Source organism: Girardinichthys multiradiatus, chromosome 1 (assembly GCF_021462225.1).
Source record: "Girardinichthys multiradiatus isolate DD_20200921_A chromosome 1, DD_fGirMul_XY1, whole genome shotgun sequence".
Taxonomy (NCBI): domain Eukaryota; kingdom Metazoa; phylum Chordata; class Actinopteri; order Cyprinodontiformes; family Goodeidae; genus Girardinichthys; species Girardinichthys multiradiatus.
The window spans coordinates 37,503,298-37,519,394 of record NC_061794.1 but is presented as its reverse complement, the minus strand read 5'-3'; the positions used below and the strand labels follow the sequence as shown (position 1 = coordinate 37,519,394).

At 38.6% G+C, this 16,097-nt stretch overlaps 1 protein-coding gene and 1 long non-coding RNA gene across 7 annotated transcripts in view; one reads left to right on the top strand and one right to left on the bottom strand.

Moving 5' to 3' along the window:
• camta1a (calmodulin binding transcription activator 1a) overlaps positions 1-16,097 on the bottom strand; it is a 492,714-nt gene that overhangs the window by 198,657 nt on the left and 277,960 nt on the right. For all 6 annotated transcript variants that reach the window (XM_047362441.1, XM_047362449.1, XM_047362482.1 and 3 more), the window contains one exon: positions 13,393-13,528. In XM_047362441.1, the coding sequence (XP_047218397.1) occupies positions 13,393-13,528 (136 nt within the window). The remainder of the gene's footprint in view (positions 1-13,392; positions 13,529-16,097) is intronic.
• On the top strand, positions 458-15,652 carry LOC124866611. Its single transcript, XR_007037863.1, has 4 exons — positions 458-593; positions 11,472-11,579; positions 11,852-12,104; positions 15,295-15,652. It is a non-coding gene; the product is annotated as an uncharacterized LOC124866611 (long non-coding RNA).

Below are 16,097 nucleotides of genomic sequence, written 5' to 3'. Positions count from 1 at the left end.
TCAAGTGTCTTTTCTCAGGTCTACAAAACAGCACATTTTATTTTATTCAGTAAGTGCATGTTTAAAAGTTTTTTTTGTTTTCTTTTTGAAGGTAGGTATTAGATTCTGTTTATATGCTATATAAACCCAAACTGTAAAGGATGCAAGACATGATTTCTAATAGCAGCTATGAAATTACCTTTCCAGAAACTTTGGAAAGGACTGGAAGAAGACTTTTTGGCCTGTAGTTGAGTACTTTATCATCCCTACAGGTCTTTATGACAGTTTTATGTCGGTAAGATTATGTTTACCTGATATTAACTGAGAAGACCAGTGACTTTACCAACATGTTGAGCAGCAACCCCTGTGTTTTGAGAGCTAAAGGTTAGGAGTTGTAACCAAGGAAACTGTCTTTAAAAAATAGCACCTCCAGATTGTCTTTAACTCCTCCACAATCAGGTAATTCAAAAGTGAGGAGCTAGTTGTGTGTTTTTAGAAAAGAAAATCAAAAACAATCAGTAAAAATGCTTTAGGATAGGAGATGAAATGATGGAACAGGAATCAATTTGACATCTTTGCAAGCATTCAGCTGTCTGCACCTAAGCAGACAGCAGGTAAGTCTGAATGAAAATGTAGAATTTGAAATTTTGTTGCTTTGATCATTGCCTGTGTTAGTGATCTGATCTTAATTTCACAGCTCACTTGGATCAGGGGCGGAAGGTGTCATCGCACTTACAGAAACTCGGGTTTGCTTAGTGGCTTAACTCTTGCATACACACAATCTGGTTTTATCAGCCACTGCATCTCTATAACAGAGCTACTAACTGAATGCACATACGTACACCCAGGGCAACTCTATTTCACACATATGCGTCCAGTTTAATTATAAGTTACCGACACCACTCACCCATGTGGGTTTGAAATTGCAAAATGTTATATTTGCCAACCAAAACTTTAAACTAGCAGACAAAATGGAGTGAAATTATCCATCAAGTCATTCCACTGAATTTAGACCGATGTGTTTCCCTAAACAGGGAAAATCTTTAATCGTTTGATTGTTCTGCAAAACCAAAGGCCGGACTGCTTGAACACAAAGAAACGAAGAGTTGAAGGTCATGTGATATTGAAAGCCAATGCAGTGTAGCATCCAGTAGCGTCCACTCCATTACAACATTAGCAACTAATGTTTTGACATTTGTCTTCATTATTATCAATGAACAAAGCCGATTGAGCCACCAGCATGCTCCATTACCTTCCTTCATTGCACAGTTGCACAGTTGAAATCACACATTATGGTGGATCCAACATAAAATGACAAGTTACGGGCCCCAAGCATGCTCCAGCTGATTATTTACGTGAAGGGTGGGGGGGAAAGGATGGCGGGTGAAGCAGAGACAGGAAGGGGAGTTGGGGAATTGGCGAAGCACTGTACTGGCATTAAGATCTGAGGAGCATTGAAGCACAGAGCAACACAGCACACCTTAAGAACAGAAGCTCATTTCAATCGGTATAATTAGCCTGTGGTAATGAAATAAGTCAGAGGCACTGCCACCTTCACTTAAGAGAAAATCGATACGTGTTTGAGGAAGTTTATTAAAGCTTAGGAATAATGGGGAGAAAGGATGGAAGGGGTGGAGGAGATGGTGGTTGAGTGTACATTAACAGATAATCAGCTAAGTATAGGTGGAAGAATTGGTGTAGAAGCTTAACAAGAGGCAGAATATAGATCTGTGAGAGAGGGTAAATGCACATAGTTAAAAACTCTGGTAATTTATAAAGAAATGAAGTGCCGTGGTAATATCTATCTCACATTTGTTTTGTATTTAAATTGCTATGAGCCAAACTTCTGGTAATTCTTTAAAATAGTTTTGAGAAATAGTTGCAAAGACGTTATGAATTTCAGATTTTTGAGGGGAGTCTTAGCTCCTTTTTAGTCATTTAATTTGAATAGGAATATTTTCTATATTTTAAGACCAATAATTACCTAAATCCTTCAGGAATGGAAAAGTCTCCTAAATTCAGGAGATTAACTAGTGCTTTGTTGACAAAGAAATGAGACAGAATGAATTTCAGATAAGACCTTAAGGCGCTTTGGTACCATAAGCCTGGAAAAAAAAAGACAAAACATGTTAATTATTTTAAGTTTTGAATTTGTAAAGGCAAAGATTGTCTGATACTGACAAATGACAACTATATCACTTCCAATGAGGGGATTCCTAAAGACATGTTTATCTGACACCTTACACTACATGATCTACTGAAGGATGCGTCTCTTAGGTCTTCAAATATTTTTGAAGATGTGATTTTCAGATACTGTTCAAAGTCTGTGGGTATTGCTTTTCAGACTAATGTTTTTTGTCCTTTACTTAATCAAACTTCTGAATTTTTTTAAGTAACCACTGCAAAATATGTGGCTATAGTCAAGTAAAACAACTCCACTAAAAATGAATGAAAAAAAACTGATGAACTCAAAATAAAAAATAAAAAGCTCATCATTGATCACAACCACAATATAGGCAGATTACTGCCTATAATAGTATTGGGGTCATTTTAAATTTGCACAGTGCTGTGCAGATACAGTGCTTTGAAAACAAATTCTTACCCTTGAATTTTTCACTGATTGTCACATTTCAACGACAAATGTCAATGTATATAAAATACAATTCCACCAGTTGCCTTCACAAGTTAGCTAATCAGAAAATAAAGTCGTCTTGAGTGCTCCTTGGTCTCAGAATAAAAAAGAGCTGTTCTGTGAAGGACCCAGAAGCTTATGTTAGAACATTAGTGAATAAACAGCATAATGATGACCAAGGAATGCACCAAACAATTCAGGGACAAAGAGGGAGCAGTTTAAAATGGGGAAAGCTTCTAAAATATTTTCTCAAGCTTTAGACATCTCATGGAGGACAGTTCTATTAATCATCCAAAAAGGAAAAGAGTATAGCACACTAAATTTACTAAGACATGGGGCGTCCACATAAACTGACAGGCTGGATAAGGAGATCATTATTCAAAGAAGCTGTCATGAGGCACATGGTAACCCTGGAAGGCACAGCCTCCACAGCTAAGCTGGAAAAACTACTGACAAAACAACTATTAGTCATGCACTCCCTAAATCTGGCTGTTATGGAAGACCAAGCAAAATAAAGCCACAAGAAGCCCTGTTTCCAGTTTCCTACAAACCATGTAGGGGACATGGCAAACATGTAGAAGAAGGTGTGGTTTTGTGGAAAACTAACACTGCACATCACTCTGAACACATTTTACCCTCTCAGAGCATGGTAGTGTCAGCATCATATGAAGCAATGATTTTCTAATGAGATAAAGAACTGAGCTATTTATAATGCTATTTACATCAAAACATATTTACACTTTGTGTTAGAATGGTCCTGGCAAACTCCAGACTTAAATTCAACCAAGAATCTTTTGCAAATTCGAACATTATCGCTTATTAGCGATATTAGCTTACTAGCAATCAATTTGATATCAATTTGATAGAGAAGGGCTGCACAGTAGCACAGTTGGTAGCATTGTTGCCTTGCAGCAAGAAGGTCCTGGGTTCGATTCCCGGCCAGGGGTCTTTCTGCATGGAGTTTGCATGTTCTCCCCGTGCATGCGTGGGTTCTCACCGGTTACTCCAGCGTCCTCCCACAGTCCAAAGACATGCCTGTTAGGTTAATTGGTTACTCTAAATTGCCCTTAGGTGTATGAGTGTGTGCATGGTTGTATGTGTGTTGCCCTGCGATGCACTGGCAATCTGTCCTGGGTGTACCCTGCCTCTCGCCCATAGACTGCTGGAGATAGGCACCCACTATGGAATAAGCAGTAGAAAATGACTGACTGAATTTGATAGAGATTTGTAAAACTCATGTAAAAGGTGGTTCAACGGGGTATTGTGTGAACATAGGTGACTGAAACTACTAAAACACTTTTCAACAAGCAGATTTTCACTCACAAAAGATTGTTGAAAACCTTGTACCCTTTTACCATCCATTTACAAATTAAGAACTATAGACGTATTGGTATATAAAAATAATAAAATAATAAAATAATAAAATAATAATAATATAATAAAATATACTGAAGTTTATGGCAGTGATAAAATATGGAAAAGTTCAAGCAATGTAAATATTTTTGGAAGGCACTGTAAACTTGATATTAATCAATTCATATACAAAAAACTATTATATCAGAAAGTGATAGCAGGAGACCAACATTAGAATTACAACTATGTGAGTTGACCATTGTCAGGAGCTGGTGATCAACCTGAACATAGAGAAAGCAGGATGAGATAATCACTGATGGACGTTTCTTCTCTACTTCCCTAAAAGCATACTGGTTGATACGAGTTCTGCTTGCTCATTTATCCAGCCGTCTGGCCAACTCACCTGGAGTGATGGGGGAGACGTCAGGAAGGCAGGCTGCTATTTCACGGCCTGTTAAACGCTAATGCCGCAACATGCCCTGCGCTCCAATTTTAGGGAACAGGGAGCAATACCGCCCAACTCAAGGTTCTGTCTGTGTGGACAGTGGACTTGGACCAGCGTGAAAGCAGGGGGCAGGGATTATCCAAGAGGCAGATATACATGAGGGTAATAAAGGCACTGAAAAGTCTAGCTGATGAATTAAATGAAACTGAGAAAAAAGGGGCAAAGAACACACAAAGCAGTAAAAGATGGACACCTTAGAGAGTGTTTAGAAAAAAGTAGGGCTTTGGTTTACACGGACTGCTGAGCCAGCACTACTCAGTAGAGAGGACAGCAACAGCACAGGCTGACATCTACTCCAGCTATGCAAGAATACATCTCGTGGCCCCCAGAAGGCCCATGCACCTATATTTACAGCCTCTCCTGCACCAGAGGTACAGAACATCACTGGCCTGACACATCCACAACACTTGTCCCCAATGTGCACTAAACCTGGCCCATGTAATAACCACAGGACCTCTATTAAGCACTAGGTGGCAGGGTAATCTGAGCAGCAACAGCAGAGCATGAATGAACACCTTCGCAAAGCGAGGTAAGGTGTATCAACTATTTTTTTCCTACTTTGAGAATACATGACATTAAAAATGTTCTAAAACAAAGTAGTTTTCAGAATAAAGTCTAGCGTGGAAATGGATAGCTCTAAATCATCCGCCATCATATTCACAGAGCAGAGGGTAAAGATCCAGTCATTTGTATTTGTTGACAGTGAACATGACTTTCATGAAGGGTCACAGATTCTATCAGAGGCCAGTTCTCAGAGGTGATGGATCACCTCACTCATCAGCGAGCTCTGTCAGTCGGAGGGCTGAGATGTTTAAAGACATGAGTCAGATCTTTAGAGGCTACAGACAGTGAATGTGGGTGAACACACACACACACACACACACACACATTTCACATATTTCTACATAAATGAATGGACACAAATTAGCCCAGATTTTCAGCTTTGAAAAACAATGTTTATGTCTCAGTTTTTACCACCATATTTGTAGTACCATTTTGCTAATTAACCTGCAGACAGACACCACCTTGTTTATGACACAGGCTTTGCATTGCCATTGCTTTCTAACAGATTTTGCAATTACAATCGAAACTGAGTTAAATATATACAGGTCCTTCTAAAAATATTAGCATATTGTGATAAAGTTAATTATTTTCCATAATGTAATGATGAAAATGTAACATTCATATATTTTAGATTCATTGCACACTAACTGAAATATTTCAGGTCTTTTATTGTCTTAATACGGATGATTTTGGCATACAGCTCATGAAAACCCAAAATTCCTATCTCACAAAATGAGCATATCATTAAAAGGGTCTCTAAACGAGCTATGAACCTAATCATCTGAATCAACAAGTTAACTCCAAAGACCTGCAAAAGATTCCTGAGGCCTTTAAAACTCCCAGCCTGGTTCATCACTCAAAACCCAAATCATGGGTGAGACTGCCGACCTGACTGCTGTCCAGAAGGCCACTATTGACACCCTCAAGCAAGAGGGTAAGACACAGAAAGAAATTTCTGAACGAATAGGCTGTTCCCAGAGTGCTGTATCAATGCACCTCAGTGGGAAGTCTGTGGGAAGGAAAAAGTGTGGCAGAAAACGCTGCACAACGAGAAGAGGTGACCGGACCCTGAGGAAGATTGTGGAGAAGGGCCGATTCCAGACCTTGGGGGACCTGCGGAAGCAGTGGACTGAGTCTGGAGTAGAAACATCCAGAGCCACTGTGCACAGGCGTGTGCAGGAAATGGGCTACAGGTGCCGCATTCCCCAGGTCAAGCCACTTTTGAACCAGAAACAGCGCCAGAAGCGCCTGACCTGGGCTACAGAGAAGCAGCACTGGACTGTTGCTCAGTGGTCCAAAGTACTTCTTTCGGATGAAAGCAAATTCTGCATGTCATTCGGAAATCAAGGTGCCAGAGTCTGGAGGAAGACTGGGGAGAAGGAAATGCCAAAATGCCAGAAGTCCAGTGTCAAGTACCCACAGTCAGTGATGGTCTGGGGTGCCGTGTCAGCTGCTGGTGTTGGTCCACTGTGTTTTATCAAGGGCAGGGTCAATGCAGCTAGCTATCAGGAGATTTTGGAGCACTTCATGCTTCCATCTGCTGAAAAGCTTTATGGAGATGAAGATTTCATTTTTCAGCACGACCTGGCACCTGCTCACAGTGCCAAAACCACTGGTAAATGGTTTACTGACCATGGTATCACTGTGCTCAATTGGCCTGCCAACTCTCCTGACCTGAACCCCATAGAGAATCTGTGGGACATTGTGAAGAGAACGTTGAGAGACTCAAGACCCAACACTCTGGATGAGCTAAAGGCCGCTATCGAAGCATCACTGGGCCTCCATAAGACCTCAGCAGTGCCACAGGCTGATTGCCTCCATGCCACGCCGCATTGAAGCAGTCATTTCTGCAAAAGGATTCCCGACCAAGTATTGAGTGCATAACTGTACATGATTATTTGAAAGTTGACGTTTTTTGTATTAAAAACACTTTTCTTTTATTGGTCGGATGAAATATGCTAATTTTGTGAGATAGGAATTTTGGGTTTTCATGAGCTGTATGCCACAATCATCCGTATTAAGACAATAAAAGACCTGAAATATTTCAGTTAGTGTGCAATGAATCTAAAATATATGAATGTTAAATTTTCATCATTACATTATGGAAAATAATGAACTTTATCACAATATGCTAATATTTTGAGAAGGACCTGTATATATTTAACTCAGTTTCGATTGTAATTGCAAAATCTGTTAGAAAGCTGTATATTCTTATTGCTAGAATTTTGTGATACTTGTTTAAGTGTCTGTGTGTGCTGTTTCCTAAATATCATTACTAGGCAACAGTAAATATTAAAACACAAGGTTTACAAATTTTTAGATATATTGAAATATTGCATTTTTGCTGTATCAAAAAAATAACAAATATCTAAATCCTTTTGTGAACTTCAGATACTCCTACTGCTGATATGAAAATTATCCTGTTTATTACCATGATAATAACAATAATAATAAATTGATTATTTACATAAACAATATACACTGCCTAGCCAAAAAAAAAAAGTTGCCACCTGGATTTAACTAAGCAAATAGATATGAGCCTCCCATTGGATAATTACTGCATGGGCAATTATGTTTCAGCTGGCAACAAGTTATTTAACCCCAACGGGTGCAATGAGTTGCTTCTCATTTCTTGAACAACCATGTCGAAAAACACATCCCATGGTCGTGGAAAAGATGTCAGTCTGTTTCAGAAGGGTCAAATCATTGGCATGCATCAAGCAGAGAAAACATCTAAGGACATTGCAGAAACTACCAAAATTGGGTTAAGAACTGTCCAACCGATTATTAAAAACTGGAAGGATAGTAGGGACCCATCATCTTTGAGGAAGAAATGTGGCCGATGATCTTGATTGGCAATTACTTAAACATTTGGTGAAATCAATTCTGTCTCATTATTTCCATGGCAAATAACCACTGTAATTTTTTTGTTGTCCAAAATATCTTGGAGATTACAGTCAGTGTTGAGGCTGTCTGCTCAACTGTAATCAGATCTTCATTGGCTTGTGGAACATCTTGGGAGAAAACTTGGGAACATATTGATGTCTGACCTGGATTTCTGTGTACATTGTGAAGCATAGTTGAGATTCAGTTAAAATAATTTCATATGTGATCCTGGAGTCCTTGGTAAGTTTTTCTATTTACATCTTGCATTGGTTTGTTTCAGGTATGGCCTAAGAGCACAGTGATGCAGCACTGCATCATGCAATTCTGTATCCATAGTTTGATATCCTGACAGGCTGGCAAATTACCTCAAAACTGGTCAGCAAAAGAATAAATAATTATGCAATAATAATAAACATAGAGATCTGGATATTTCTATAGACATGCAATATGCTCTTTTAGACTATGTAAAGAGCCATTGCACATTAAACAATTATTAAACCTGTTCCCCATCTGCCTTTCCCACATTCAGTAAGAGTATATCAAAACTCCCACAATAATGGCAAACTGTCAAGTGTATATTTGTTTGACATATTTGCCATGTTGCCTGTTAGGAATTATTTAGGCCAATGCAAATAAGATTGCTGGACATGGCAGCATGACAGCTAAGCAGAGCTAAGCAGATTATTTACTGGAACAAATAAGAAGTGTGAAGAATACAAAACCTGAGAGTAAAACATCTGTACAAAAACTGAGAGAAAGAACCCAATAATGAACATTTCTTAACTAAATTATTTTATATTATACCATTTATAACAATAGATTTCTGCCAGCTGAAAGAAAATTACTTTAATACTATCAAACCTTAAGGTTCAGAGTTGTGTTTCACAGAAAGATAGCAAACTCCTACAATGGTTCTGTCCATCACCTGACTTGTATCCAACTGAAAATCTATGGAAAGAACTAAAGGTCAGAGCCCATAGAAAGGAACACCAGAACCTTGGTGTATTGAAGGATGGATTAAAATCACACCTGAGCAATTCATGTAAGTAGTGTCTCCATGCAGGCCATCTCTTGAAGTTGTTGTTACCAAAAACAGCTTTTCTACAACATAAACTTCAGACAGTATGTACAATTTAGGTTCCCTGTGTCATTCCAATATTGTACTCATAACTTTATTTGTGGAATAATTTGCTTTGTAATTTTATATGTGGAAATTTTAGGTCATTGGCCATGACAAATGTTTAAACTTAGAAAAACAGTGACTTGTTCGATTCTTATTTTGCCCTCTGTATATATATATATATATATATATATATATATATATATATATATATATATATTACATATATATATATGGAGTATATATATATATATATATATATATATATACAGAGGGCAAAATAAGAATCGAACAAGTCACTGTTTTTCTAAGTTTAAACATATATATTACATATATATATAAATATATATATATATATATATATATATATATATATATACATAACATATTATGTATTTTGTATGTTTGTCATTCCTGGCTTATTTACATCTGTTTTATTCTCTCCTGTTCTCTTCTCTCAGATAGACTGTATTTTAATTTGGTTGGAAAACTGCTCTCATTTATATTATACCCTACTTTAATGGCCATGACAAATGTTTAAACTTAGAAAAACAGTGACTTGTTCGATTCTTATTTTGCCCTCTGTATATATATATATATATATATATATATATATATATATATATATATATATATATAAATATATTTATATATATATATATATATTACATATATATATAAATATATATATATATATATATATATATATATTACATATTATGTATTTTGTATGTTTGTCATTCCTGGCTTATTTACATCTGTTTTATTCTCTCCTGTTCTCTTCTCTCAGATAGACTGTATTTTAATTTGGTTGGAAAACTGCTCTCATTTATATTATACCCCACTTTAATGGTCAGAAAAAAATGAGACTGGCATTTTGACTGAAAAGTGGCCAAATAATCTATGGTTTTAATTACAGCGCTACAAGGTTGGTGTTCCTCTTTGATAAAATCCTGATCCTGTTTAAGCACACTGGCTGACAAAATTGCCACTCACAGTAATTAAAGAGAACATCTTTGCTGCTATTTCAGTTATACTTAACTGTGCAATGGTTTGAGTGAAAAGTTAGGACTAACAGAACGTATCAGCCATCTTTGTTACCTGCTAACAAACATAAACTACAATTGCCTGCAACACACTCCTGCTGGTTAACAGCAAGAATGAGGGGGCAGTTTACAGTTTTTGTTGAACCCTCAACAGAGCAGTGTTTATTATCTACAGGTAGATTTTTATCTGTTTTATCAATGCACTTTTAGCCAAAGTTTCTAAAAAAAAAAGTTGACTAACACTCTTAATTCAACTGGTTTGTACACAACCCTACTCATGCCCTAAACGTTTCTTGGATACACATATTTTGAGAACAAAAACTAAGTCAAAGTAACATTTCTCTTCATACCATGAGACAGAAAAACAACCAATGTTTAATATCAAAAGAACAATGGTCTTAGCTGCAACATCTGAAATCTTGAAACACCTTTTTTACTAAAAATTTATAAAACCAAAATACTTCTTACCTTAAAGTGTATTACCCTGATGATTTCAACAACAATTTTATTGCTAACAACAAAAACGTTTAGCAGTCAACTATCAGCATCTAATACTTGCAGTTCAACTGCAATATTTTATATATTTGTGTAATGCTTTTGAGATACAGCTTATGCCCTTGTGACCTGCATATACTGGTACACCGATCAGTCATCTAATCCTGATCCCCTGCCTGGTTGTGTGATGGTTTGCATTTTGCTACCAAAACAGCACTGGCCAATCAAGACATTTATTCTACTAGACCCCTGAAGCTGTTCTGTAGTCTCTGGCACCAAGATGTTGGCAACAGATCATTAAATTCCTGTGAGGTGCAAGGTAGTGCCTCCATGAATAGAGGTTGTTTGTCCAGTAAATCCAAAAGATGCTTCATTGGACGGAGATCTTGGGAATTTCGAGGCCAAGTCAACACATCAAACTGTTGTGCTCCTAGACAATTCCTGATTCTTTTTTGCTTTGTGGCAGGGCACATTATTAGACTAAAAGAGGCCACAGTGATCAGATAATGCCATCAAACGCTGTGCAGGGTCTGCAACCACTCTTACATAGATGGTAAATGTCAAAGTGACATCTACATGGAGGGCAGCACCCAAGGTTCCCCAGAAGAACATTGTCTCACGCATCACACTGTATCCTTCCTTATTCATCCTGGTGCCATGTGTAAACAATGCACATGTGATGTAAAAGAAAAATATTATACATTAGACCAGGTCAGCTTCCTTCACTGCATAGTCCAGTTCTAATGCTCACCTGCACATTTGTTGGCGCTTTTGGTGGTGGACGGGAGTTAAAATGGGCATCCTGACTGGCATGAAGCATTGCAGCTCTATGGGTAACAAACTGAGATGGGCTGTGTATTCTGACACCTTTTTATCGTTTATGTTTTTCAGCATTAGCTATTTTGGCAATGTAAGCTACAGTAGCTTGTTTGTTGGATGAAACAACACCAGCATCCTTCTCTCCCAATGTGCATCATTGAGCCTTGGCTGCCTGTCAAGGTATCACAACTTGTAAAAGTTACTCATATACTTATATTTGCCCATTTTCTCTGCTTCTAAAATCAACTTTGAGGTCAAAAGTTTCACTTCTGCCCTAATGTGAACAACCCACCAACTGGTACTGTGAATAAAAGATAATCAGTGTAATTCACCTAACTAGTGGTCATAATGTTATGCCTGATTAATGTAATTAAATATGACTACTCTGGTCTTATTTTGTATTTATTTGTGCAACCTCCAAATAATAATCACTGGACTTCTGGTTTATTAAGGAATGGATTAGGCATGACCTAAAGGACCTCTGGCCAACATCCACCACTCATTCATCAAGCAGTGAAGTAAAGTTATAGGGCAAAACTTTGTTCATGTATGGCACTGCAACTCACTACACTGCTAACAATGAGCAAGACGAGCAAAGAAAAGAAAATGGGAAAAGAGCCACCTTGGAGAACATTCCAACAGGTTGGAAACCAACTAGCAAGGAACGCTAACATCCATGCCACCCAGGCTCCAGTGTCTAACGAGGTGATTCTTTTAGTAATTAATACTTTCAATGACACAGTGGACTAGAGATTTGCTTAATAAGTGCATTTTTGTTTGAAATCAAAACTTGTGGATATTAACAAAATTGTGACAACAGAGATCACCTCCGAACTATATGAGCAATGTTTTTAGCAGCTGGAGGGCTGGTAAAAAAGTCGGGTAGCTCAATGTATTTAGCTGCAGGCTAAACTGGATGATCTGGAGGACAACGCCAGATGCAAAACAACAATTACTGCCTAGAAAATCTTTTGTAACTGTAAGCTTACATGCTAAGTATTATCAGAACTATCAGCCTTCATACATCCGTTTAATGATTGTATTATGAGTTGGCCCAATTAACCGTCTTTGGAGCTAGAATAGTCTCTAGTTTAAATTATTTGTCATAGTCCAGCAGGATAGATGTATGCAGTCTGAGCAGGTTATCTGAATACCACAGATGACACTGAACCGTCTACACAAAAAAGAGGCCATTTTTTTAGAGTGACAAATATGCAGAGGAGACAGAGACAAAACAGAGAGCAGAGCCCCGAAGGTAGAATACCCAAGCTTTGTCTTTGTCAGACTGTGTGACAAAGACACACAACATTCCCGATATGTGGACCATAGGTTTATACTTTTTGCACGGGTTTGTGCTGAATGGAGATCAAAAATCCCAAACCTCTTATCTCTGTATTGACTGCCCCTCAACTCCTGTTCTTCTGTTATCAGTGCTTCCTACTTAATCTGTCACACAAACCTGAATCAAACTTTTGTCCTGCTGCTTACTTAAAACAGTAAAACAACGAGTCCTGTCTTGCCTCAATAACGGCTCCTAAATCAGCCCGTGATGAAACACTGTATAAATGCCACTGTAGGTCTACAGGTGGGCTGAGAATGATACAAATGGCCATTTTATGGCAGGAGCTGGTATGGGCAGTGACTTGGTCTGAGGTGAGGGAACACTTGCTCTACAGTGCTGCTTTGAGCCAGCAAGATTAATGTAGGCTCTCTGGAGCAAAGGCAACAACCACAGCTTTAATAAGGTACAAACAATCGGTTCCACTCTGCTGGGTTCCCAGGGAAAACTATTGTTGTGCCGCATTGTTTCTTGGTGTGGTTCCTTGGAGACATGTGTCTACTGCACTGTGAGACTGTCTCCGTTACAGCCAGGGGAGAACTCAGTGTAGACCTTCGTTTGTCTGTGTCAGAATGAAGGCTGGCTCTCCACCCCAGCTCTTTCCCGCATTCTCCCCTTCAACTTTCACACTCTGCTCCCCCCCTCCCCACTTACCTCAACTCCCTGCACTTTCAGCTTCATGTGATCCTCTCGCGTGGTCTTCCCATCTTTTCTCTTCTTCCAGCAGTAGCCGTCCTTTCTGTACTTCACCTTCTTCCTGTTGTACAGTATCATCGACCCATTCTGCGGCCTGGAACCACAAAAGAGAGAAAAATTAAATGAGATGAGAGGATAGGCAAAGTACAGCACTGCTCTGGAACTCACTTCAGAGACGAACAAAGAATACTGACACAAGTTTCCGGCAAGCAGAAAATGCACCAGTCACCTAGATAACAAGAATTCTTCATGGTGATTTTCAGCACTGGTATTCACACTTTGACAATGAACAAAGTGTTCCTCTACCTTTTTTGAGTATGTGCGCTGTCAGAAGTTACAGTGAGATTCCTCACAGGGAAAATTATATAAAGGCAACTGCAAGGCGAGTTGCAGAATGGTGTGTGTGAAGGAGAGAGGATCCATCATTATCTTTCATTCATCCAAACTAAATGAGTTGTGGTTTTGGAAATCCACAGGGAAAAGATAAGATTCTCTCCCATTCATAATTCATTCTCTCTCCACCAGACCATAGCCTGTTGCTTTATTATGATGTAATGCAGCTGTCTGATAATAATTTGTCTTTCCACTTAGATTTGTAACAGGTGCTTTTTGCATTCTGTGTTCATAATTAACAGAAAGTGTAACATATGTAACAAGTATGTTTAGTGGATTCAGTTGTGTATTCTTGTATTGGTATTTGGCAGTTTTGCATAGCTTGGTATCACTTCAGATCCATTGACATTGCAAAAATGCCTATTTCCACTTTCTTCCATCATTCAACACATATGAGCACACTTCAGCAAAGACATAAACTTTCTGCAGAGACAAACTTACATAAGATCATTCCAGCATCAACAACTGAATGTGCATGAGACATGTACTTTCAAAATTACAAACACACTCAAACATATCTACCACAAATTTAGCAGTGTGTGATACAAAAGGGAAACTCATAACCTTCTTTTTTGCTTATCTTCTTATGACTTATCTGCAAGAAGATTTAGTCTGAAATAGCAAAATTTGAAATTCTGAACAAAAATATATTTTTAAATTTCATTTCCACACATAAGCGTTGCTGATGAGAAATATATCCATGCTCCGCCAATAAAACACAGACTTTTAGAAATGGAAAAGAAAATTCAAGAAAGTATTTTTTGCCTGGGCTCTGTGATGGACTGGCAACCTGTCGGGGTGTAATCCGCCTCTCACCTAATGACCGCTAGCGAAAGGCACCAGCATTAACTTTATACCCCCTTCCTATTATTGTTCATATGTCCTGCATTTCAATGTCGTAAAACAACTGCAGCTTAAAGTGAACAATGCTCCAGCATCACTTATCTTGTACTATACACTGTAGTATACATAATTTGATTTCCAGCTAAACCAGACAGCTAAAGATTTTTTGGACATGTTCAAAAAGGCAATGGCATGCTCAGGAAAAACGATTTACATCATTGTTGCTCCTGCAAAGTAAATGAGAGGGAAAGACACCTGCCAGAGCTGCTGAGAAGGCAGGGTGACTGAGGAAGGCTTAAATATTCAGGCAGCTGGTAAGCCTTGTTAGCCTTGCCCCCCCAAGTATGACTAGAAACTCAGCTAGAAACGCAGCTAGAAAAACGAACATCAAAGTAGGGAAAAAAAAAAAAATGGGTTGATTTGTGCTTTCTGTAACAATAAACAAACATTTGAAGAAAGCAACAGCTGCTTTGCATTGTTTAGTTGTTTATTGTAACATTTTCTTTTTCACAACATTTATTTATAGCCCTGCATGCATCATTTTGCAGAGCTGCCTTTGGGGGCCGGGGCTTGTGTTTATCTTAGAATCACTCATCAATCTTTTTTTTTCTTGTTGGATCTCAGGGACCGGTGGGAAGGGAGGAGAAGGGAGAGGTGGGGTCCCTACAGCCCCCGCTCTTTGGCCCCTGACAGCACCTTCTAATGAGAGACGCCACTCATACACTGATGCGCTCACTCCTTGCTGATCTCCATGCCTTTCTCTCCCCTCTCCACAGCCCCTCTCTCCTTCTAGTCAGTCAGCTCAGGCTGTACACCAGGGAATGTCTCTGTTTTTCCCCTTGCACTGACTCCTTTTCTGTTCTCTCTCCCCTCCCTCTTGTTTCATCTGTCTCAGGATCCCTCACCTCAAGTCACCCACACCTCCCCTCTTTCCTGCCATCTTCCCCTCATCCTTGCTTTGAGCTTTGAATACTTTACACAAAACAGCTATTAAGAAGACATTTTACTGGTCATGCTGAAGATGCATGCATGAGAAGTTGTACTATAAAACTCAAAGGCTGGGATGTACACAAAATATGAATCATGTTCTACTTTACAGGATCCCTAATGTCATCCATAGTGGGGCAGTGATCATAAATAGTAGCAGGGATTTTTACGGACTGTTGCAATCAGCACATACTCTCCTAAGGATTTGCATTCCACATTGGTCTAATTATTATAAAAGGCACCCATTTCAGACTCCTAAATCTGTACTTGGGATCAATCGAACTTGAAAGTGACCCATCTAAACGTTTGGTGCTATTATTTGTTTCATTATTATTCTGCTTTTGTCCTTCAAAAAGATATGAGAAGTATGAGCTTCTTAAAATGTATCCCAGCATGAGACAAAAAGATGGTTGCAGATGAGATAAGGTAGAAAATCAAAT